The following is a 27,008-nucleotide window of genomic DNA, read 5'->3' on the forward strand; positions in this document are numbered from 1 at the left end:
AGAGTATTCCCAAATTCAGTGTGTCAGGGCCTTGTTTTAATTATCCAGATAATATGTTGCATCTCATTCCGTGAAATTGAGCATAACAATGCACACTGCCCAACAAGGTAAATTATTCTGAGCTCGTAAAGCTCCAAATGAATTTATTTAAAAGTGCTAAAAGTTCCAAAACTTATGTTAGAAAAGAGAAGAAATATATTACAGCATAGCCTTAACGCTTAACCATAGCAGATAGAAATCCTTAAAACAAATGAACAATGTATTTAGTATCATTGAAAGTTTCTGGATTCAATTGTGTCACTGTTTTTGCATCAACATTTTGGATCACACACTGTAATCCAACATCAGGATGAAAGATAGAGAACATGAATGATTGAAAATAGCAGACTTAGCCAATAAGGGGTGGGGGGAGGAGGGCGAGGGGAAATAGAGAAAACCAAGGATAGAAAAACAAGTGGCCAAGGAGAGATGAGACACAAATCAGGGGGAATAACTCAAATACAAAAAAAATATCAGATGGGTAAAACCTAAGTGATCGAAATGTTGATGCAAAAACAGTGACACAATTGAATCCAGAAACTCTATGGATTGTGGAAATCTTCTCTCTTATAATGTATTTAGTCTCAATTTTTGTTGATTGGAGCTGTAACCTACCATAAAAAATTGATAGGGTCTGATGATTTCTATCCCTTTCTATGAAAATTTACATAGCAGAGCAATCCTTTGAAAATTATTTATCGATATATGTATAAGAAAGAACAAGTTTACAATATCGCAATAAAATGGCATGCGCTTAAGTGATACTTTAAACTTTAAAGGAAGACTGGAGAGAGAAATCTAGAAAATCAAGGAAATTTTAAGCAGAAATAATTCCATGGATCATGGAAAATAAGATGTTATAATCTTCCATTTACTTCATTTGCTATTGGACTCGTCTTACCATCACAACACTATCACCGCGCAAGAAAACCTGCAAAGTAGTTCCTATACATTAAATGCAGTTCAATACTCTTTTCATTGAAGTCCAAAGATTATACTTCAACTGAACCAAGTTAAAACAAAAAGGAATGCCTTAACATGGAATGTAAGAAAGAGATTATGCTACTAATTGAAAATCCACATATGCCTAAAACATCATCAAAGAATCATTGAATGCATAGTCTGAATTCTCTGAAAAGTATTAACTATGGAATCTCCAAGCTAATTCCTAAAAAGAAAAATGTGAAGGTATGAAGTTTGAACAAATGTAATACTGTAAAGCAGCAAAAAAGAAATAAAGAAAGGAAAAATTACCTGACCAACATGTCGGCGCCTATGCTCCAACTTTGGGAATAGGCGAAGCTCTTTCAATCCTTCACTGATCTCATCTATTTCTTTGCTTGAATTTTCATTACCTTCTGCAGTAACTGTAACCAAATCTGAATTCTCAACCGCACTAGAAGAACATTCATTATTGGATTCATCTTTTGGAATTTTTGATCCACGGCCTCGTTTGTTCACAAGTCGAGGTACATGTCGCCGAACTGTCATATTAAAACATGCTCAAATCAACCATCCTCGTGATATCATCCACTTAAGTTTGACCTAAGAACCAATTTAACCAATAGAAAACTCTTATATACAAAAGATGGAAAGCATATAATAAAAAACCTAAAACAGACTTTGGCAACCTATGAGACTTCTAAAGGGTCATGTATTACTTTACTGATTGACAAATTCATTCTCAAAATGCATCTTCAATTTTACTTCTGCTGTGAATGTCACGACTACAAAGCAGAGCTAATAGCACAATGCACACATCTGCAAAATAACATATCCAAAATAATTGCAAGCCTGGCTGGCAATATAAGCAGTAAAATGCAAAACGAACCTCAGGGGACCAAGTCTGAATTGCATGAAAATGGAAATGAAAATTCGTTTGATAAATATTTAGTCTTCTCTACCTTATACCTATTCTAGATGTGTTTTAGAGTAGGCCAAAATCTCGTATAGCAGGTAAAACTACAAATTGAGCTATAACTACTGCAGAGAGTTCAAGGTTTACATTCATTAAATATTTCTAGCCATATTGGGCCCTCATTTTATTTTACTTCTTCAATTTTAGACATGAAGCTTCTGATATGTCTGGCAGATCTTTGTTGGAATTTAAAACCCTCGACTCCTTAGATGCTTCATCTGTGACTTATACTTTAGAATGGTCTTAGATTTTCTTTAATTACTGTGGTTTAAAATTACAAGTTGATTAATGTGTTGTCAGTTATAATTAAATCATAGACGGTGTTAAAAGATTTCCATTAAACTATTTGTCTTGAACAAAGCAAACTAAAGGTGGAACCACAGATTTCCAAAGTGGTAAAGCAGTGATGCACTTTTCAAAAAAGAAACGAAGTACACTCACATATAGTAATAACCACCACATTGCTCTTGCAATAGATATTTTAGTCAAGAAGAACCACCAATTTCCAACACATACAAACACTCTGGAGCCTGACAGATTTCTAAGAACATGCAGCCAAAATTTTCTCAAAAGTCAAACAAAGACCCACATTATGATATTTTAATAATCGTGATAATGTATCCTTCAAGTTGATGCGTCATGTTCCTATTAGACTAGAAGTCAAGAACAGTAAAGAATGTGTATTACAAGTGGGATAGCCTACTGGAGGAATATGAATGACAATTACCTACATGTTGAACAATTAAGAAATATATAATATTGTAATATACAAGCAAAGCTGTTGGAAAATGATATTTAATTTTGATTTAAAAATCTACACTAATAGAAGATTGCATATGGTATAGACCTTTGTTAAAAGCAAGGTTTACAAAGAATTCAGTATCAGATATGAAATTCACATACAATAGTTGATAAGGCCAATCAAGAGATAAAGAAGGTCAATACATAATAAAAATTTAAAACATTCAATGGGTGTTTCCACTCGCTTGGTTATGTTGATTTTATTACGAAAAGTAATGACACAGAGAATCAACGGAGCAAAAGTCTCCTTGAATAGGAGTTACTTGTCAACTGGAACATCAGATTTATACTTACTTTGTACACCTATCTGCAGCCAATGAATTTCTTATCTGGTGGAAGATCTGTAAGACCCCAAGATTTATTCTTCATAAGACTACAATGATCAGCTTCCATGGTCTTTTTCCATTCAGGTTTATCTTTTCCTCTGCACAATTCCCTCATTCATAAACACTCCAATGTTACAAATACAAGTAGAGTTGGCTACATTCTGCTTGCTCTTGCCTTTAGATGATTTTCCTTCAATCATTTATCATCCCAAACATTATCAGTGAATTCTTCCCGCCACCTAGGTCTCTATGAAGAAACCACTTAGATCTAGGGATTGGAGTTGATATAATCAAATATTTTCAATCTCGGGATTGGAGCCCATAGCGCCCTTTTCAACAATATGATACTTGACCTAAACAGCCTTGGAAGCATTGCTCTAATTCTTCAGAGGAGGATGTGAAACTATATAATACTCGAGAATTTAAGGTTAGATTTGAGGTATCATTATGAATATAATTATTTCAGCAATGGCACATCGAAGAATATTATTGTGGTGGATTTACAGGTAACATATAATTTAGGAATCTGAAGAAAAATGTCTTGAAGAATATTTATCATTCCTGTATAATATCTAGCAGCATAGATATCATGGGCCCAAGTTTGACAAAACTTCATTGAGCACTGGAATTGGGACTCCTGATGGATCACGTGATTGCTTGGGCACAAACAACATATGCATATTTATACTACCTTGCCACAGGAGCATGTCCCAATTTCTCTGGAGGTGGTAGAAGTATTTCAACCTAATCTTTTCCCAATATCAGTATTCATTGTCTATTGTGTTTGTACCCTCCTAAAAAGTTAGCACCTCTAATTAGATACTCTATTAGGCACCATTTTCATGATTTTGAGATTTCATGTCCTTTATGCTTGATCTAGTAACCTGGCTTCACTTATCCCAGAATCTTCCCTTCATACCCGACTTCCCATTTCAATCTGGGCCAATTTTCCTAGACATCAATTGCCTTGGGCATTCAATAACCAAGTATGGCCCCAACATTTGAGCCCAAATTTAAATGGGTGACCCATTGCAGTGTATTGGTAGGAAATTTGGATGTGTGGTTAGCTCTCTTGAGTTTTGATCCCTAAAATGTTGTGAGAGATATAAAAGTGGCCTATCTCTCCTGATTTTGGTTAACCATAATCAAAATTTCAAGTCCTCTCCTACAATTTTGCATCCAAGCATTCAAGATCAAGTCTTAAGCATCCTAAGGCATTTTGAAGGCAATCTTCTCCATTGTGACAAGCTTCTCTCCCATAATAACCAAGTAAAGGAGTTCTCAATCAAGCAAGAAGATCCTTTTGTCTATCTACATGCATTTCATTCATCCATTCTTCAAGGCAAGAGTCCATCAAGCATAATAACATTGAAGTTCTTGGAGGTACAATCATAGATATATACATTTGTGAAAGGCATCCTTGATTCCTTCCTGCATTTCAAGATTTAACAACTACAGTCAAGCAACATACAAGCGTCCTCATGAATATGTGTGATCTCAATATCTATTAATGAAGGTATATACATTTACAAGGTAGATCTAATATTTACCTTTACATTTACACGTTTTCCTTTATGCAATTTCATTTACGTTTCAAGGTTGATTCTTAAATACAAGTTTGACCAAGAAAAACCCCTTTCAACCCAACAATTTCCCATTTTCCTGTGAAGAAACAAGTGGCAAATCTGTCATCTCAAATCTGGAAAGTAGAAAGATCCAGCAGACTACCCTAGAAAGTTTCAGATAAAAGTGCAAGGGATATAGTGGCCAAGGCATTTTACACCAAATCTACTTTCAAACTGAAACCACAGGTTAGATTTGTTCTCTAGCTGTTATTTCAGGTCACTGCAATTATTGTCTGACTTATGTTATTCCATATATGTTGAATTTTGTCATTTTTTCTGAATCTTGTCATTTTTTTCTTACTTAGCCATCTATTTTGTATCAGTCAACCAGATCCTGTCGAATCCAACTCATCCCAATTCATTATCAGAAAAGGATCATTGACTCATTCAATGCTTAAGTCCTACTTGAGCTGATTGGGTCATCTTTCTTACATGTGTACATTAGGTAAAGGTGGACAATCACCCTTGTGCCTTGCTTCCTTTTTTCTTTTGTATGTCATGTTCAACCATGAGAGAAACCATGACCATTCCCAGTGTGTTATGTTAAGTTGGAGGTGATTCAATTATTATTGGTGTCGTGAACATTCCCAAAAGAAAGCATGATCTATTCTTATAGTATTAGGAAGTGGTATTCATCATTGCATTGGACTGATAACTACTAGTGAAGTTGGAGGATATTAACCACACTGTGGGCATTACAGACATGAACATCTATAGAAGCAACATCATTCTGTAGCAGCAACTATTGCATTCAATTTTAATAAACACTTATCGGGACTATGCACCATTGACTACTTGCCCAGAGGCTGAATTGTTTCCATCAATACGCAATGTTATTTCCTGCTAAATTAGCCTTTGTAAAGGAAAAGTTATGTTACACCTGAATTCCTTATTTCTATATTGTTTCCAATCTGGAAAAATTGGTGTTGATATCTCTGCATAAACGTTGGGATAGAAACAAACGAAAATACACTTTCTGAAGGCAAGAGCCTACAACACAATGGAAAATTGTGAGCCTCTCATCCAGAAGGTCTTGGATTCGAGTCTACTCAAACATAACACATAATAACAATTAATCTCAACAAATAATAATAAATAATCTAGGCTTCAGCCCATCACCTATCTATCTATATATATATATATATATATATATATATATATATACACACACTTTTTGTAATCAAATCACGAAATAGGTAGAATTTAATGTTTCTCCGAAATTGACAAAGTCAATTAACGAGCTTTTTGGTTTAGGGTCCATTGAATTTTAAAATGTATTAATTGGGCCACTTTATTATTTTTTCCTCTTGAGGGCCCACATTTCAATTCAAATTATTTTGGAGGGAAATGTCAGTCGAGGTAGTATAAAATGAGATCATTTGTGTTAATGTTTGATAGCTTTTATCGGATAAACCTATATATAATTATATGAGATACAAGTGTATGATAGAAATTAATATAATAATGATATATATATATATATATATATATATATATATATATATATATATATATATATATATATATATATATATATATATATATATATGATTAAATTTATTATTATATTAATTATCTCATTAACGAATAGACATGTCCCTTCATGTCTCTCCATGGTTTATTCTCAATATAAATAAGAGATCGCTGTTATTTGAAACACACATACCAAATACATGGCAGTGCTTAGTACATCTGCAACAATCAAGGAAATCCAACATGGTATCAAAGCAGGCTGCAAATGTAAAATGATGCACTATCTTTGCATCCCTCTTCCATATCAATTCCAAGCTTATCCTCCCTAACAAGAAGCGAAAACAGTCTCATAAACTTGCATTGCCAATGTGAATGAAAGACATGGAAATTTTGTTTAATCTATCAACCACCTGCAAACTCGGATGTGATACAAAGTATAGAAACTCGTATTAAAAAAGGGCAACTTGTTAATTATGTGACCTGTCAATGCAGACTTAATGTGAAATAGAACATAGAAAAGAGACAGTACTCATTGTACTAACAAGGCAGAACTAATATATTGCCATAAACACTGATCCCACCACTAACGTGATATGTATAAAATGGAGCTGTTGAAATTAATACAAATCTGGCCTCCGTAATGGAATCACAAAGAGATAGCCGCTGCCATGCCAAAGGAGGTCCCTTAAACAAACCCGCCATAGGAACATTGAATGCCCATAAGGAAACAAAGGGGTCAATTAAACGTGGATTGCCTCATCACATATTGAAAACAACCAATCAATATATTTGGCCACTGCACTTGAGAAAGTGGGATTGCAAGCAACGAAGGAAACATTACAGACAGTCAATATTGATCTATAAGCAACGTAAATGGGTAGAAAACATTGATCAAATAATGGGGATGTTTATCGGGCTGCCAGTCCATAAGTTAAGAAAATGAAAAGAGAGGAGCGCAAGATGACACTGGATACAATTATGTATGGTAACAACAGCAAAACAAATGTCCTGAAGAAAATGGCGACAGCAGTGACTGATAATTGCATAGAGAAAATGATGCACGTCTTAGGTGTGGGCTTGTTTTGCACTAACAGGCAGCCCAATAGGTGGCCTTCAATGAGAAGAATGGTGGATATGTTGCTCGTGTGCAGTGGGGACAATGTTAAAGTGAGAGTAATCAAATAAAACCTGAGCACAGAAAAGGATTTCAACTACTGATTCCAATAATGAGAATGTGGTAGCTTATTTTCCAGAATAATGGTTTCCAATTCTAGAAATATAGGAGTAAATATTGCCGCCGTGACAGAGGAGTCCTGGGAAACAGAAATGGCCCCATCACAAAGGGAATGCAGAGGAGTATAAGACAGTGAATCAAGGAAGGGAGCAGATGACATGGATTGAAAATTGCATAGGTGAATCACACATCGAGCATGCAGACTATACAAATTGGAAGGAACGAAGTAAAAGAAAGAAGAGTTCGATTGAATAATGAGGACAAATTATCAATCGTAAATGATTAGAGATGGGCTGGGATATCCCATACAAATTCAGTCATAATTGAATAGCACGTCAGTTAATATAATAAGTGGACATAGACATATGATTATAAGGTGTTAGAAGCATCGAGCATTGATCAAACAAGGTATGTATTATTCATAAATATGGGATTATAATTGAAAATTATCTTTGGAAATATATATGAAAGTTTCTATTATTGAACATATAAAATAAAGAGAAGTGTTAAAATCATTTATGTTAGTAATAGACAGAAGTTAAAATTACTAATATTTTGATTAATATTAATATTCTATACGAGCATTTGCCTTGATGTTTTCCTCCGAGAATGTTATTGCAAGAAGAGGGAGATTGAGATTCAAAGGGAGACTAACATTTCATTAGAGGCTACCTTGAAAGAGAGGGAGCAGATAGAGGATATGATCCACTCAACCTTTCGTGATCTCAATCATATTGATTCAAAGGGAGTAAACCATGTTCAGATGGATTCTCCAGTGAATTGTAGCAATCAAGAGGACTGTGATTCATGAATATACCTCATGACTATGTGATTTTAATGGACCTGCCTGCTATGTACTTCATGAGGAAGTGATGACTTCCAAATGATGTCACTTGTATTTGCAGAAGTTATTGAAAGGTGATGATCTTACAATAACTTAATTTTATATTATGATAGATACCTTACAATGTATATGCAGATCATGAGAGATTATACTTTGCCTGATGGATGTTTATATGGTAAGCATTATGAAAATACGTGTGTACATACCTTATAAAAAAAATTGAGTACATGGTGAATGTTATACAAATTGATGTTTTGGGAGGCCATTACACAGAGTACATGATGAATGTTATGGGAATTGATATTTTGGAAGGCCATTACTCACAATACTTGGTGAATATCTTGCATCTCAACATTTTGGAAGGCCATTACTCAAAGATTATTTGGTGAATATCATTGATATTCTGCGAGACCAATACTCACGATATCATATGTGATATCAAACATATTTGAGTAATTGGTGAATATCATGTATTCTGGGAGACCAATACTCATGATATAAGATGCGATGTCAAAACAATTTGAGTACTTGGTGAATATTGTGAATATCGAATATCGAATATCGATATTCTAGGAGACCAATACTCGTGATATCAAATGTGATATCAAATCTTATTTGAGTTCTTGGTGAATATCATGTGTTGATATTTTCGGAGACCAATACTCTTGATATCAAATGTGATATCAAAATGGTGGATATTTACGGATCAAAGGATATCCTTAGAATTTATCATTCCTAATGTTACCAATGGTGTAATATTTGTCTTGTGTTCATCCTCCCTAGGTAAGAGAGTGTTAATGTTTGATAGCTTCTGTTGGATAAACCTATATATATTTATATAAGATATAATTGAGATAAGTGTATGATAGAAATTTATATATATATATGATTAAATATATTATTACATTAATTATCTGATTAATGAATAGACATGTCCCATGAAGGGATATGTCTCTTCATGGTTTATTCTCAATATAAATAAGACATCGCTGTTATTTGGAACACATATACCAAAATCATGGCAGTGCTTAGTACATCTGCAGCAATCCCGGAAATCCAACAATTTGGATGCAATTAGGCATGAAAGTTTCAGATTCTAACATCATTTCTACCTTTGAGCTTTGCGAGCTAACTTACATAGGAGTTTTGGTGTCAACCCCACCCGTCTCCTCTCATAGATACAAATTTGCAATTTGTAATTTCCTGCATTGCTTGGTACATCAGTCAAGGATTGGCAATAGGATTTGAAAAGCATGTGTTGCTAAAGAAAGCAATTCGACTGTAGCACACCAAGCCTTGGTTTTAGTGCATCAAACTGAAACCATTAGTCCATCATCCTTGTTGAGTAATATGAAATCAATCTAGAGATCACATCATGGTGGAATTATTCCCATTGATGTCAAAGGTACATAACGAAATTGTCATTGATGACAAGATAGTATTATTAATGACAAGTGGCTGCAGCTCTCCAACACATACCGGGACATAGAAGTACTTGACAGACATATTCACCCGCAAGGATTCTAGTGATTATAAAAGGTTTGAATGTGTTCATGTATATCTGTTTGTGACCAGTTTAGAAGACATAACAGATTTAATATTCAGAAATAATAGTGAAGTTATGTGCAGTGATATTGCTATGACATTAAATGAAAAATGCCATGCTATAAACATACAGCAGTAAAACATTACATACAGCAGCAAATTCAAAGAGTACATCATAAAACTAACTTGGTATTGTAAATATAAAGAGCAAGAGGTGATTACCGTTCAAAGTACTTGAGGAAAGAGAAAACACACAAACAAACCACTTAAACAGAAATCAGATTTGGAGATTCTATTTGAAAGAGACAGAGATCTGTATATTGAAGTCAAATAATTAAAGAGCAAGGTCGACATTAAATCTGAAGGCAGCAATTGTTCAATATCTTGATAGAATGTAGCACAATATACAATTGACATTTGAATTAGTATCCTCCTCAGCAAATAAGATAAATCAAGTGAATCAGGTATTCTAAGATCAGTATGAGTCGACGATTATAGTATCCAAGTCACGATGGACACAAGGGGACAAAGGCATTTACGGGAAACAAAACAACTCAAGAACAAAGACATGTACGTCAGCAGAACATAGATATGATGAATTCTGAAGCAAAGACTATGATATTAAATGTCCAAGCATATGCAATCACCACTAGAAAATATAGTGAGATATATTGGATTATTCCAAATGTAGTAGGCAATTACATACAGTACAAAAGACATAATTAAAGGTCATTGATGCATATATTAGCGACATATAAATCTACCCATATCCATCGATTATTAAGAAAGGAATTTCACATTGAAATGTCACAAACTGGGAGTATCATCGCTAATTGATAGACGGTGATAGTTTGGCAGCTAGCAGTCTTTCATACGTGTCAGAGGAGTCTTGTGCATGTTGTTTTGTGGCAGGGATAAGTGCCACAGTGACAATCCTGTCAGCATTCAATGGAGTCTAAATCATGTAGAGAAGTTAATATTCAGATAAGCAATGACTTATTTATCAAGACAGCAAAGTCAAATAATGAACAGCAAAATGTGAGATGGCAACAAAAAAATTGGGTGAAGTGTGTGATGAGTATCAATAACATACAGAAGCAGATCCTGTACATGAGTCATCAAAACTTATGCATATTCATCGAAAGTAAAAGTCACATTGCATAAGACAAAACCTATTTATTAATAAAAAGTAAATCACTCATTTAGAAAAGCCAGTGTCATTAGAGAAATTCAGGTAAATAAAAGAGACAGTATAATTTTATTATTAGTAATGAAGGGTTGTCTTTTATTGAAAGATCACAACCTTTTGTTGAAAGGTTATATGAAGTTATAAATAAGAGTTATTTTATTTGTAACTAATATTAAGTCAGTGGTGAATGAAGAAGAAATAAGAAATAAGGTGGAAGTCAATGGAATATATATGAGAAAAAGGGGCAGAGCAGAGAAGAGAAAAGACAGAGGGATATATTCAGATTGACACATATATTATAAGTATGTGAGAATAATAAAAGAGAACAGCTCTAATAAGAAGAATATAAAGAAGGATATATTCAGATGTGAGTGTGGAGAATTTTGTAATCAGACTAAAAAGAAAATTATGGAGGAATATTACAGAATTGAGAAGACAAAAAGAAGATTGTATTTTCAGATTGGTAGAAGACATATAGCAGTTTCGGTAAAGAAATTCATAAAGGATCCATCATCTATTGTTAGAGCAACATTATCAAGGTGGAAATAAGCTATGTGTGCAGTGAATAGGTGCTCACAAAGACAAGCAGTTGGGGTTGGTGCTTCCAGTAGGTCGGTGCTTGCGAAGAATGGGAGTTAGAGCTTCCAATGAGTCGGTGCTCATAATCATAGGGGTTGGAGCCTGCAAAACATTGTAAAGAACAAGTTTATATAAAAGCAATTATTTCCCATGGTTTTTCTCTCGCATTGGGTCTCAATGTAAAACGTTATGTCATTGTGTTCATGTGCATAATTGTTTATTTGAGTATTTGAAGCTATTGTTTGATAAAAGCTTAAATTTGGCAAAGTTGTTATTATACTGATTCACACCCCCCCCCACCAACACTCTCAGTATAATTGTGTGCTCTTTACACCAAAACTGTAACTCCCGGTTGCATGATATATGACAACATCAAGTGGAACTACTAAGGTTGCAGAAACCAAGTGATAACTAAATATTTCTTCGTCGTTACAACACAATCTTCTATGAACCATTGTGTGTTGCGCATGATGTTGCAAATATAATAACCAGAATACAAGATCCACTTGAGATCGGCCCAATTATGTAGTAGTGTTCACTGTGAACTAGTTTGCGCAAACACAAACATTTGATTGTTGATCTGCAATACAGTCAAATTAAGGACCAAAGTCAATGCATGATAGAAGGAACTCCAGATTAAATGATTGTTAATCAGTAAATATTTGAGCAACCACTGAAGCAAGCACTGCCTGTTAAGGCTCCGAGCACATATAACAAGTGATTGATATGAACTCAAAACTACCATGGACTTATAGATACTAATTTGGCTAGCCCTAAGAGATTAAGAAGGCACCAATCCAATACATAACAATCATGGTCACAGATTGTCAGGGGCTGTTAACAAGATCGGTCTTTGTTCTAACACGATGTTCTATTAATTTCTAGGAAGGTGAGTTTGCACTGCATTCAATAGCAGATGGAATCTATCCATTTTGCTCAAGTATGATGTAGATGGAATATCTATTTTTCCTTCAAGCCCTAGGAACAATTTTAATGATATAGCCTAGGAGTTGATGGAATCTCTCATTGTTGCTCAAGTATGAGAAGAATCCTAGAATGGGTGATTTGGGGTGTTGAGTTGTTAACACTATTCCAAAATTTTATATGATTTGTCCAAAGGTTGTACTCACCTTTGGACTGCACAACCATTCAATAAAATCCAAACTCCCTAAAGAGATGCGAATAGAATCAATAGGGCACCTTGGAAGAGCGCGGATTATGCCCAAAATATTTAGAAACTCCCCTTACTATACCAAGCCGACCTTCTAGTCAAGTTGACCTATCAACTCTTTGCATGAACTTTAAGGTAATTTCCAATTATTTTTGGTCTAGACTTTCACTGCAAAATATTTTGCTCTCATGATCATCAACTCTCTTGTAGACACTCACTTCTAATCCTTTCTCATTCTCCAAATAGCCTTAAATTATCAATGGTTCTCATACAAAGATTGAGAAGAAAATTATAGAGAGGTATGGATTTCATCGTACATGGCTCAGTCTCTGAGTTTTTCATCATAGAAGAGCACCTTGCTTAAGGAATTTTGCAAAATTCCAGATGACTTCGAATAAATTCCTCAACTCCATAAATAGGTGATAGCCAAACATGTCCCAACAAGAAAAAATAAATATTCTAGATAAGTTGACCCCAAGATAACAAAATCATTTAATACAATTAATTTATTAAATATCTTTATAAAAATATTCAATATTATTAATTAATAAATAGTGCTTAAAAACGCTTTATTTCTTGATAAGTAGGAGATAATTTCCATAGCAAGTCAAATTGTGATATTGCTATCAGGATTTAACTGTGTGATTTTTGAGTCAAACTCATTGACCCATATTTCATGAGTAGTGATTCAACATGAATCCATCTCTCATGACAATAAATGGAACACTTAGCACTCATTGGATCTAGGTGATGCTCACAGGGGTGAAGCACCGGGACTTCCCGGGAGGTCACCCATCCCAGTACTACTCCAGCCTGAGCGCGCTTAACTATGGAGTTTCCTCCATGGTTAAAGCCAAAGCTTGCAACCCCATTTGGATCTAGGTGATGCTCACAGGGGTGAACCACCAGAACTTCCCGGGAGTGCAAATGGGGTTGCAAGCTTTGGGTTTAACCATGGAGGAAACTCCATAGTTAAGCGCGCTCAGGCTGGAGTAGTACTAGGATGGGTGACCTCCCGGGAAGTCCCAATGCTTCACCCCTGTGAGCATCACCTAGATCCAATGAGTGCTAAGTGTTCCATTGATTGTCATGAGAGATGGATTCACGTTGAATCACTACTCATGAAATATGGGTCAATGAGTTTGACTCAAAAATCACACAGTTAAATCCTGATAGCAATATCACAGCTTTATTTCTTGCTACAAATTGATTGATTTTTCAGGGACATGAGAATCCTCCCCTCCAAGATGTTGTTTCTCCTCAAACAACTTAGAATTTCCATTTGACCAAATACTCTGGAATGACCTTGTTTCTTAGACTTTTTCTCCTCACATATATAACAGTATCCAGTTCAAGAATTAAGTTTCCTTCATTGTCCAATGGTGGCAACTCAACTGAAGGATTGATATGCTGTCCAAGATCCTTCTTGAAGCATAAGAAACGCGGAAAAATTGTGTATTGTGCTATTAGCTGGAAGTTTCAGCTCACAAGTGACCTTGCCAACCCCTCTCAACACTTTGTTGTGTCCATTAGAATGTGGTTTCAGGTTTCAACTTCTCAGCTTTGTTTAGTACCTATAAGCATACATATTTTTCTGCTTTTGTGCTTTTCTGAAAGTTTTATTTGAGAGTTTTCAAAATATCCACTCAGTTGCCAAACATCCCTTGTCATTGGTAACCTATTTGCAATGATCAAATTCTTTGGTGAACCATGAAGTCTTAAAGTCTCTCTAAAAAATAGATCTGTCGTTTACGGGGCTTCATATTCTGAAGAAATTACATGAAAGTATGCAAATTTAGTAAGCCTATCAATAACATTACAGACAGCAACAATCCTTGAACTTTTGGCAGCCTGGTAATGAAATCCATGGAAATGCTCTCCTATTTCTGATTTGTAAAAGGTAGGGGCTGCAATAAACCAGATGGGAAAAGATGCTTCGTTTTGTTTTTCTGGCATACCATTCACTCTAACATGTTGCAACACATCATTCTTAAGCCCCTTCAATGAAAAACAATTTTTCACCTACTTGTATGTCTTGTAGAAGCCCAGAAAACCAGCAAGTGGTGTATTGTGACAAGCCCTAAAATCCTCTTTCATCTTAGATTCAGGTATGAGATACATCTGATGTCTGTGAAGGATGATCTCATCAACCAGCTTAAACATATCATCTTATGATTTCCCTTCCCTAATCTCATTAGCAATTGGATTCTTAACATCTTCGACCGCTATAGAAATCTTCAACTCAGCAGATATATAAGTTATAGAATAGAAATAAGACTTCCAAGAGAGTGCATTAAATACCACATTATTATTCCCTTTTACATATCATTTAACTCCCTTTGTTTGAAAAAGAATTTTAGATTTTTATGATCTGTTTTGATCATAAACTTCCCACAAACTAAATATAGTCACAATTTGGCTAGAACATGCATGATAACCAATATCTATTTGTAACAGTGCTCCCTGACTCAACGTGTATCAGGCAAGTCATCCGAGTCTTCAAGCTGAGTCAATCTCAGCAGGTCAAGATGAACCTAACTCGTGACTCTCCAAATGAGGATGACCAAGGTTTTTCCCTTCATCAAATTGCCCTCGAAAACAAATATGGTGTTATGAGTTCTATGATTTCTTATGTGTTATGTGTTAGTTTTCTTCTTATATGCTTTGTATGGTACTAGTGCAATTGGTTCAAAGATAATAAAAGAGCTAGAATACAAGTTCACCCCCCCAACCTCTTTGTATTCTTGAATCCTAGTACCCCTCACAGTAAACAGTTTTTGTGTACGGTTGGCAAGAGTTCCAAAACATCATATGGTGGCAAGTAAGAGTTTGTGCAGTAATGAAGTTGTCGTACAGTGGCTGAATTAACTTGGCATACAACGTAAATTTCGAACAACTTCCAAATTATTCTTAGTCAATGTACGATATTGTCGAGATACACAAAACATAGATAGTACAATCGATGGATATCTCAATGTCATTAATATTATTATTGCCAGCTTGTACTATAGATCGATGCCACAAAATACAATACAATATGAGTTATTGCACATAGATGCGAATGGGAAATAATAATAGCACTTCAGATTACAATAGTTCCAAATGAAGAGCAAAGCAGAGTGGGGTGAAGAGTTAGTCCCACTAAAATTGTGGATGTCGAGTAGGCAGGATCTTTCACCTCTGAAATGGCAAACAACTGAACTCTAGCAGGAATTTGCACATACAAAGAGAAATAATGAATTCGCTTACCAACCTCAAAAACTAACCCGCCCATATACAGATTCAAGGAAACTTCCTAAAGGATTACAGAAAGTTTCGATACTCAAAAATTTTATCAACAATAAAATAAGAAGGGCCCAATTGTAATAATAATATTAATTTCACGGTCATACACGCAAAATTATTAAATTTATTTATTTCGTTGGGTGGATATTTTGCAACCGACAGATTTTGGGTAAAACCTAGTCGTAAAATAGAATGACCAGCTATAGCGTGTGAGACAGTCTCTCCTACCTTAAAGGGAAGGCTCCCGCTTCTCACCGTTCCTTGGATCAACTCAAGGTAAGCAAGAAATAAAGAGATTTTATGAAATGGGTGTTATGATATCCTTTCTTCTTATCTTTCAAGAAAGAATCCACTTACTCGTGGAGCGAGTAATGGGCAAGGTGAATCTCTAACTACACTTCTATCAAGAGCTGGAAATAGTGATATCGATCAACCTTCACTAACTCAAAGGCTACCTGAAAATGTACCGGTTTGGCTCTAAGTGCAGTTGTACTTCTATATGAAAAAGCTTTACAATTAGGGCACAAAGACTCCTAAAAGTAAAGAATAACTTAACTATTTTGCGAATTAAAAAAGAAGTATAACCTACAAACAAAGCTTCTAGCTATACACTTCCAAAATCGCTCTTGGTCAAAGCTCTAACTCCAATTGCTTCTTAACTCTTTTCTATTCAATTCACGAGATACAATTACCAATAACACAAGATAACATGAATCAAAGATAACTTGGATGAATTATAGACAAAGCTTACAACTCACACAAATAACAATCTCACTTAGTCAAAGTTAAGTCTCAAATGCTATTTTGTATTCACTTTCTCTCAAAAATAGTGCTTACACAAACAAAGTTTTGCTAGCACAATTTCTCCAGAGCTCTCTTGCATAAAGATAATGATGGTTTTACAATGAGGGGGCACTCCCTTATATAGGCAGAGGAGTTGAGAAAAGGTGGAGGAAAAAAGTGGGAGCAACTCAACCAACTTTGACCTAGTCTAACTACAGAAGAAAATAAAGGGTTACATGTAACAGTACATGCAATTCGCATTACATCATTTTACATACCTGTAACTCGCATTACATGTAATTACACCTTTCTTATGTAATGCATCTTTTACAACTACTAACATGAAATAAAAACAAAAACAACAATCTTAAAGATTGTTTCTCAGTGCCTTGAATTTGACAATGATGTCATGTACTGTGGGAAGATCAGCAATTTCCATAGTCTTTGATATGGCTTCTACTCACTACATTTTCATACACTAATTGCGCAACTTGAAATTTGCTATTGTAGTAGCTAACAATTGTTTTGTCAAGGATTTATACAAGGCAAACTTGTTCATCATGTGCAAACCAAAATCTTCAAAATCTACATCAGCATTGATCCTGATTGTATACTCTGAATTTATTCTCTCTACAACAATAAGATTACCAGATTCATCAATAGCATGGCATCCCATCTGTTCCAAATCACAAGTAACACTTGTTTCAACTACTTGACAATCTCCAAAGGCCACCTGCAACTTTGTGATCAACTTTCTCAATGTTTCCTCTTTGTAACCAATGAGTCCTTGAAATCTGAAGAACATTTCACATGACGGAAGAATGTCACATGAGACCAAGGCATCTAGATCGAATTTTACCATTTCATCACAATCATCGAGGATTTCCTTCAAGTTATCCGCTTCTTGAGTCAAAGAAGAAAATAAGTTTCACTCTATTTCATTCATCTCTTTGATGTGCTTAAGGATTGCAAATGTCTCTGTGATGGCTCGAACTCCTTCAGGAAATGATTTCTTGTATCCAAGACTTAGTGGCTTCGATCAGATTTCTCTCCTTAGACATTTGAGACATAACAACAACACTCTGAGAAGATTGTTTCTAGATGACCTCATTCAAACGAGAAACCTCCTGTTTCAATTGATTTTTCTTTTCCCAAAACTCATGATTACTCTTTGATACATTAGCCAATGCATCTTGAGCATCTTGCAAACAACTCAAACATGATTGCTTTCCAATTTCAACCTTTGTAAACTTCTAATTAGAACGAGTAAGTTCCTCAACAAGATTATCCACCAAGGGCTCAACAACCTCAACAAATTTGGTTTTATCAGAATCAACCAAAATTTTGGAAACAATCTTATCTTTCAAAGATTTGGATTTGGTCTTCTTAATAGGAAGATTGTCCAGAGGAACAACCACTTTTCTCCTCTTCATTGTCATTTTGCTCAACCATGCAAGCATGCTGAAACTTTCATCCGCAAAAGCAAGTATAATGGAAACCATTGGCATTGATCCAGATTGTATTTCTCTAGTGACTGAGCAAGATTCAGTCTGTACAACTGATGGCATAGGAATATGTTGAGAAGACTCTGTCGTGAAAAGCTCAAATCCTGTCAAGGATGTATCAAGTTGGGAAACTTGACTACTGGTAAGAGTTGGAAAATCTTCAAACACATTTGCTAAATGATCGTGTTGTTCATCTGCAGGAATATGAGGAGCAGCAAAGGAAATAGGAAGAGTCATGGTATTAACTTCCGAAACTGGAATGAAGGAGTAAAAACAATAGAGAATGAATCCACATCATCATCAACCTCATGCAAAAAAAGCTCTTCATGTATAGAAGATGTACAAGCTTGTGCAGGCTTTGGAGGAGATATGATCATGATTTCCCTTTCTTCCTCTAAATCTCCTTTATCAGATTTTGTTTCTAATTCCTCTTCTGATTCTTCTATAGATTCTTGAATTGGTTCAGGAATTTGAGATGAATTAGCTCCTTTTCCACCCTTCAATTTGAATTTGAGGGAACCCTTAGCATCAGAAGATGAGGCACCATCTTTCCCTGTGATTTTCAGTTGACCAAAACTTCCACAATCCAAACCCATCTTAAGATTTACTCTTTTAAGACCTTTACTTTTCAACCATTTGTTGGTGTTTACCAAGATGAATTGAAATCTATCCATTATAGATGTACCTTCCTTTTGTTGTCATTGAATAGGAAAAAAGTACTTATCAAAACCAGCTTGATGAAACTCCAGATCAAGGATGTTGCCATCATCTTCAACTTGGAAATTTAAAGGGATTTCCAACATGTTAAAATCAATTATCTACTGCAGGGTTAATCTACAATAGTCCATCTTCATGATGTCAAGTTTTGTCCTCATATCAATCCAGATGTCCTCGATGCGATGAACATGAGTGTAGACTCTTCATTTGAGAGTTCATCTCTTGGAAGTCAAAATCAAATCTGGCCTTGAACTTCTTCAAGGTGATCAACTGCAACTCTTCCATGTTCTTTGCTTTAGGCATAGAAATGATTGAATAATTGGCAATAGCCAAAAGTTTGCTGAGGTAATGCCAAAATCAGGCCTATGCAAAGCATGTTGATCACTCTGCACGTCCATGAGCTGCCTCGCTAGCTCCATCAAAATGATTTGATCTGTAGCATACCTAGGTAAGGTATACAACTTACCTTTGAAATATCTCTATCAAGTATGCGAAAGTAGGAAACTGAATAAAAATACAATCATATTGATTCACCTTCACCCATGTTGCATCATATACTATTTTGACAGATAACTATTTATTGAACAAGTACTTAAAATGCCCAAAGGAGGCATTTTGGACACTTCTATAATGAAATTTACTATTTGCTAAAGTGATTTGGTCATTGTAATCCCAAATAGGAACCTGAAGACAATCTCCCTTGGTTGAAAGACCGAAGAAAGATCCCATAGCAGTAGCAATGTAGACAAGATAAGAATTCATGTAGAAGGGCACTAATGTTCCCACATTGCATATCTACTGGCAAAGTGCAGTGCTGATGAGTTCTCCCCAAAAGACGTGTTCTTTATTCTCCATAATTTGAAACATAAACTTATACATCCATGGCTCAAAATCAGTAGAATCTTTAGGGCCACAAATCCTGCTAAGAAGGATGATGAGATCCTTATATTCTTGTTTGAAATTAGACCGATGAACAATCTTTGGCCATCTGGAGAAATTGCTTCTTTTATTGTCTAACCAATAAAGGTTGACATACTTCTAATAATCACCCTTTTGCCTATTCCAACATGCCAAAGATGATTCTTTAGTCAAGTCTGTACATTCTGCTTTATGTGGAACCTTGAAGATTTGTTCAATAACCTCAGGATCAAGGCTAATGATAAGCTTGTCGTCAGCATTTTTGATAGTCTTCATCTTGAGAGTAAACCGTCGTGCACATCCAAGAATGAAGTCAGGTTTTATGGCTGCCATAGGACACGTAGACACTAGGTGAATGTTGCTTCTCTTAATATGCTTCATTTCATGAGTAGTTGGAGCTTCAACTCTTTGTAAAAAATCAGCCACATCCACATGACCAATATTTGAGTCCATCATGTTATACAGAATAGATATGACTGATGAAAGAGCTACATGAGCCAATTCTTTATCATATTGATATTTCATTTTGCTTTTGGAATTTGATGGCGCAGACATTTCTTGTGCTTGTATTGCAACACAAAAATCCCAAAACACAAATACATCATCGAAAGAAATCTCCATAAAAGTGGATTCGAGATCAGCAATGAAGATTTGAAAATAGATTGGAGACTTCACAAATCCAACAAAGTGACTTTAAAGAGAAAGCATATGCATATGCAGTAGAGAGCGGAATGAAATGTTATAAAAATGGAAGAATGAAAGATGAAATGAAGTGGAATGAAATGAGAATGCATGAAGGTGGAATGCATGAGAATGCATGCAAATGAAAATTGTTGATTTCAAAAGTGACTTAATATTTTCAAAGCATTATTGCATGAAAAATGAGTACATGTAAGTGCAACATGTAATGGGAGATGGAAGGTGAGATGAGATGCCAATGCGGGTGAAGGATACACTTCACATGTAAGTGTGAATGGAGGATGAGATGGAAAGCATGGAAAGAAGCGAAAATATGTATTTACTCATGGAGGCGCAAATGCATACGGATGGAAATGGAAAATGGAAGAGGGGCAATGAGTCTTATAGTCACTTTTTGTAAATAGGGGAAGTCAAAGTACATGGGAGATGACATCTTTTTTACTTTTCAAAAAGTGACTTTTAATCAAAATTGGACCTTTTGGATGCAATTACATGTAAGGCATTTCGTGTAATCATGTCGTTCGAATAAATGCAAAAAGTGAGATGAGTGAAAATGGAAACGAAAAATGAGATTACATGCACGTGCAAATGGTGAATGAGATGGAAAACATGTAATCGCATTTGTTGAGTGAGAGATGAGGTGTTGTGACACGGAAATGGAATGTGGAATGTTATGATCCTTTCGCATGAAATGAAGCAAGAACAAGTTCTTGGGAAAGAACTTGCAATTTCCAAGTGGAGAAAACTGGCAGGCAAGCACAAAGCACAAAACACAAAAGAAAAAAAGTACCTTTGGAAAGTGACTCAAACATGTCAATATGCAATACACTTCAACACTCAAACTTGAAATTGGGACTTGGGAAAGAACCAAAAACATGAAAAAAAACAAAAATTTCATTTTTAAAGAAAAAATGCACTTTCCATGGCAAAGATTTTAACAAGTGGCAACCATCAAGTGATTACATGCATAAAATCATCTAGATAAGCACAAATTAAAAGCAAGAAAGAAAGAGTCCACTTACATGTGCCAAAAATGAAGGAAAAAGATGCTCCAATGTTTGAAAAATTCTTCAAAAACACTTACACTTTTTCCAACTTTACAAATTCCAATGGGAGAGGGCAACAAACAAGGGAGTTCTTGTTAAAAGATGCCAAAATGTGCCCTATTCATGCTCCATAATCCAACGTTTTTGGATGTTCATGCTTGTGGGACATTTTTGGTGAAAAACATGTTTCACCAAGAAGCATAATCATAACGTTTTGATCATCACAGGTCAAAACGTGCATCAATATGCAATGCAATCACCATAAAACACCAAATCAATTCATCATTGTGCAAAAGCATGGGTCAAAAATGGATCTATTTGGAATTATTTCCAAAAACATGCCCTAGATGGGAGCTTCCAAAAACGTTTTTAAGCTTGTTGAATCCATTTTAAATGCAAGATAAATCATTGCCAATCAAAAACGCCTCCAATAGAAGAAATCTCATGCAAATTCATTGAGAAATTCACCACTTATGATCAAAATCATGGAGGGCAAAAGCATGGAGTTCTTCATAAATTGGACTTTTCAAGTGTCATTACATATATTAAAACATGTTTTTTGATCAAAATCGGAGCTTTTTGGGTCACATACATGTTTTAAAATATGCATCTCATCAAAATTGCACTTTTTGGGTGCTATTGAATGTTTTAAAATCTGTCTATAAGCAAAATCAGACCTTTTGAGCGAGGATGCATGTTTGAAAATGCATCTCACTTTTTTGATGTAAAAGCATAAAAACTTCACTTTTGATACAGTAGCATCAAAAAGGCCCACTTATGATAGACTTTTGATGTAATGACATCAAAAAGGTCCACCAAAATGAACTTTATATGCAATGACATGAAAAATGTCCACTTTTGATGGATTTTACATGTAATTGCATATAAAATAGTCATTTAATTCACTTAAAATTATAAAAATGTTACAAAATGGGTCGTAAACAATATTTATTTATCATATTTTGAAATATAACATATAAACATCATTTAAAAAGTATCATTTAAATAAGCATTTGATTTAAAAACCAAAAATTAAACTGGAACTATATAATTATATAGTTACTTTAAGTGAAAAATTAAAAAGTAACTCAACTTAAAATTATAACATAAAGTGCACTATAGTCACTTTAAGTTAAAAATTTAAAGTTGAAGTAACTAAAAAACATAACAAAAAGTGAATATAAGTTATATTTATCAAAAAGCGAAAGTTAAATTGAAAATATAACATCATTTTTTAATTCATGTTGTTGCACCAAAAAGGTCCACTTTTGAGACACTAAAACAGGCATATCTCTTGACTGACAACTCCGATTGAGCTCTAGGTTAGACTGAATCGAAGAAAAAAGCGAATGGCATGGCATAAGCAAAACCAAAGGATTAAAAACCAACAAACACAAAATCAAAAGCAAAGAATGAATAATGAAGGCTTCAAAAATCAAGCAAAATCTCGACAGAAAGCAAAACGAAAAAGACTTAACGAATGTCTTCAATAAAAAGATTTGATATATGAATTGAAATGGATTGATCGATCAACATTAAGCAATTGAATATCAAATTCACACTTAGAGAAATGCAAAACTAGCTTGAAAAAGTTTTGTGTTATCAACATTTTGAGGTGACAAAATGCAGTACAACATATTTAATAATATCGGGCACATTACAATCCTCTTGGCCCAGGAATTGCTTTCCTCAAGAAATTGCAAACTTGGATGCTCCAAAATTTGTTTGCCTTCCCAAGTGGCATCCTCAATCAGTAGGTCCTTCCATTGCACTAGATACTCCTTGGTTGTGTGGCAGATCCTTCAACACTGTGACACATTGCCTAATGACATTCTTGATGCATGAAACATGAAAAAAATTGTGAATTTGACTTCCATCTGGAAGTTTGTAATGTCCCCACTACTAATGTTAGCTTTGGACAAGTAGAACTTGAAAAAGAAATGTCAAAATTAAACAATAACAACTCTAACTACGATATTTCTATTCCAATTCCAACCCAAACCTTAAGGACGTCCTCAAAGCAGCTTCCCTAACACTTCATTATTCCAACATCTTCTTTGGAGTGCAACCCCCTAAGATTTCTTCCTAGAAGGGATATTCCCTGTCCAAGGCCTTATCACATATGCATATGTTGACTCATCAAAATATTTTGGCACTATTATGACAATCTCATCTAGCCATTCATGCGAGATTATACTAACCTCCCATACTGGTACTACGAGGTTTCATTTATCCCATCTTAGCCATTCATATAGAGACCACTCCAAACCCGACACTGGAACTATGAGAATTTGAATTCATTACTTATTAATAAATATAATACGAAATAACCATTATGTGAATAATGAATATAATATCAAATAACCATTAAATATCACTACGTGAATACCATTATTTAAAATACATAAACCTTTAAATATCACTTTAGAATGAATATAAATTTTGAATACAATTATACAAATATATATATATATATATACAACTCATCTCGAATTAAAAAAATTGAGTTTATTATACGGTTACCATACTCCCTTGGGGGTCAGGTCACCATACTACAAAGAAGTTTATTAATTATTTGTAGTTCTTCTAGTTTCGTGCCTTCCTTAATATATCCTTTCCTTGTTTTATTATTCTTCTCCACCCTCTATGTAGAAAAATCCTCATGAAAGGGCGAGTTATATTCCATATTGTTTCCTTAATAATGTTATCATTGGGATTTTATAGGCACTAAATATTTTAGTTTGTAAAGTATCCTCTAATTTGTGAAGTAAAATTTTGTTATTTAATTTGTATCTATAGTGTTAATAATAATATAATCAATGTTGATTATTTAAAGGATGAAAATGGCTCACAAAGCAATCTGCTCTGCCCTACCCAAGAACATTGTGGTGAACAACACAACAGAAAAACAAGCCTTCTTTGCAAAAACTAAATATGGTTCCAAACCCATTATTCTGAGACACTCTTTTGCTGCCCAAGAAAATCTATGTGATTTTGCTCTCCCAGAAACAGTATTCTCATACACAAACTATGCCCTACAGGTTAAAAACCCTCTCAAAAATTGTAAAGGGGGTTACCACCATCAAAATGGAGATGGAATTATTTGCACACGTAAGGAAAAATTACATCATGAAAGAAATAGTAGGATATCTACTCAAAACCAAGCAAAGAATTTGAAGCAAGGGCTAGCTCTAGCAAATAGAATTTTATTATGCAGAAATCAGGGCAAAAATCATCTTTAGATACCCTAGGGTTTCAAAGGAATTCTATGAATCCCAAATTCCTAATCATAAGGCTTGAAAATAAGAATGAAAAGGTATCAATTGAACTGAATACTGATAAAGGAGGTTTTGTAATATTACAATCTTTAGATATAAATCTAGAGGAAGGACTTATCGAAGAACAGAATGAGGAACCTATCAATATTGGGGCAGATAAACTAGATCCTAAAAAACCCTGACATAGAAAAGCCCTTAATTGATCTGATATCTCAAGATTTAGATTTGTTAAATAATGATCACTGCAAATGTAATGACATTGTTTGTGTTGTATGTGTTTTCCAAGCGCTGATCCAAATGTATATATATAGGAGTAGAAAAGATATGTCTCTATGTTAATCAATATTGGTTATTGTAAAATTAATTGTCATTAGACATTATTATTAACAACAACAACAATATATATATATACAACACTCCCTTTTAGCTAGGGAGGATAAAAACATAGTTAGATATTATCTCAATGCAATATCAAGTTGGCATGATAAAGAGTATCTTTGATCAAAAGATACAACTTAGATATCATCTCATGATATTAAGAGTAATGGCCTCCTAAATGTCAAGTCACATGACATGCACCAAGTACTCAAAGTAATGGTCTCCTGAATGTTAAGATGCATGATATTCACCAAGTACTCTGAGTAATGGCCTCCCGAACATCAAGTCACATGATATTCACCAAGTATTCTGAGTAATGGCCTCTTGAACACCAAATTGCATGACATTCACCAAATACTCAAAATGTTCATAATGTATGTGCACACATATCATCAATAATACTTACCATATGAACATTCATGGTTTGTTTGAGGAACTTAATCCTCCATGCAAGATATAATTTATCATGATCTATTTAGATATCATAAGATATCCATCATAATAGAAAATTAAGTTATTGTAAGATCGTCACCTTCCAATAACTTTAACAAATACAAGTCTAAATCTTTTGGAAGTCGAAAATTCCTCATGATGTTCACAAGGCAAAAAAAAGTCATGAAAAAAAGTCATGAAATAACCAACTACAGATTTGATTCAGTTTTTTGTTGCAACAGTTTGTGATGTTCCTGCGTCCATAGATTTTGACGTGGCTACACCTAGTGTTGATACAGTTGGCGTGTGTGCATTTGGATAACCTGTAGCTACGTCCTTTCCTGTGAATGTTGGAGATGACCAGGATTCCACTCCAGTATATATTATGTGGGTGGTGACTAGGAAGAAGAGTATGCTGAGATTTCTTGTGTTGTCATCTTCTAGTGATGCCCTGACTTTTATATTATCAACACAGGTACTGGGTGCTACATTGCAGGCAATATTGATGGTCTTGATGATATTGGCATGAGTTAGTTCAGTGTTGATAGGGATGTCACATACTTCTTCATTTGACATACGGTGGAGGTTGGAGTTCACTGTGTTACCCAATTGCTTGAAGGCTAGCAATCTCGAGGAGAGAGGACTGTAATGTCCCCATTTTTCCCAGCATTGGAGTTTCAGGAATTAGCCTATTATTGTGATCCTCATAGGCTAATTATTGTGGATAGAGGGTCTTCTGTAGCAGTGGCTTGGCTTAAGAGGGTCTTATCTTCTCCACATCTCAGTAAGTTACAGATTGGTTTACGTTTGGCTCGGATCGGACTTCGTTTGGGCTTAATTTTGTGTACTTACTATTTGTGGTAAGTTGGTGTTGATCGAGATAGACACTTTCTAATTTTGGAAAGTGCATTTGGTCACATGAAGAAATAATAGGTATGACTCCTATTTCAAACGGTATATTTAAATGATGAGTATTTGTTACATCCCAATTTTTGCCCTAATTTCTCTTTAGTTAAAAATAGCCGTTGAACCAGAATAATTTTTCATGTTCAAGTGAAGTTAGCCGTTGTGTTCATATGAAAATGAATATAGTTTTTAGCCGTTGTGTTCATTTGAAATGAATATAGTTTTTAGCCATTGTGTTCATGTGAAATGAATATAGTTTTTACCCGTTGTGTTCATGTGAAATGAATATAGTTTTTAACCGTTGTTCAATCAGTCAT

The 27,008-nt window shown here is 34.7% G+C and overlaps 1 protein-coding gene across 1 annotated transcript in view; it reads right to left on the reverse strand.

Annotated features, from left to right (window-relative positions):
* Positions 1-722: 722 nt before the first annotated feature.
* The window catches only part of LOC149543489 (uncharacterized), a 159,632-nt gene continuing 133,346 nt past the window's right edge, over positions 723-27,008 (reverse strand). Inside the window, exons 7-8 of the mRNA XM_089798290.1 lie at positions 1,294-1,523; positions 723-970 (exon numbers count right to left, since the gene is read on the reverse strand). Of these exons, the coding sequence (XP_089654416.1) occupies positions 923-970; positions 1,294-1,523 (278 nt within the window). The 3' untranslated portion in view covers positions 723-922. The remainder of the gene's footprint in view (positions 971-1,293; positions 1,524-27,008) is intronic.

Source organism: Cupressus sempervirens, chromosome 8 (genome assembly GCF_028749045.1).
Source record: "Cupressus sempervirens isolate cs-2001-9-10 chromosome 8, ASM2874904v1, whole genome shotgun sequence".
NCBI classification, from domain to species: domain Eukaryota; kingdom Viridiplantae; phylum Streptophyta; class Pinopsida; order Cupressales; family Cupressaceae; genus Cupressus; species Cupressus sempervirens.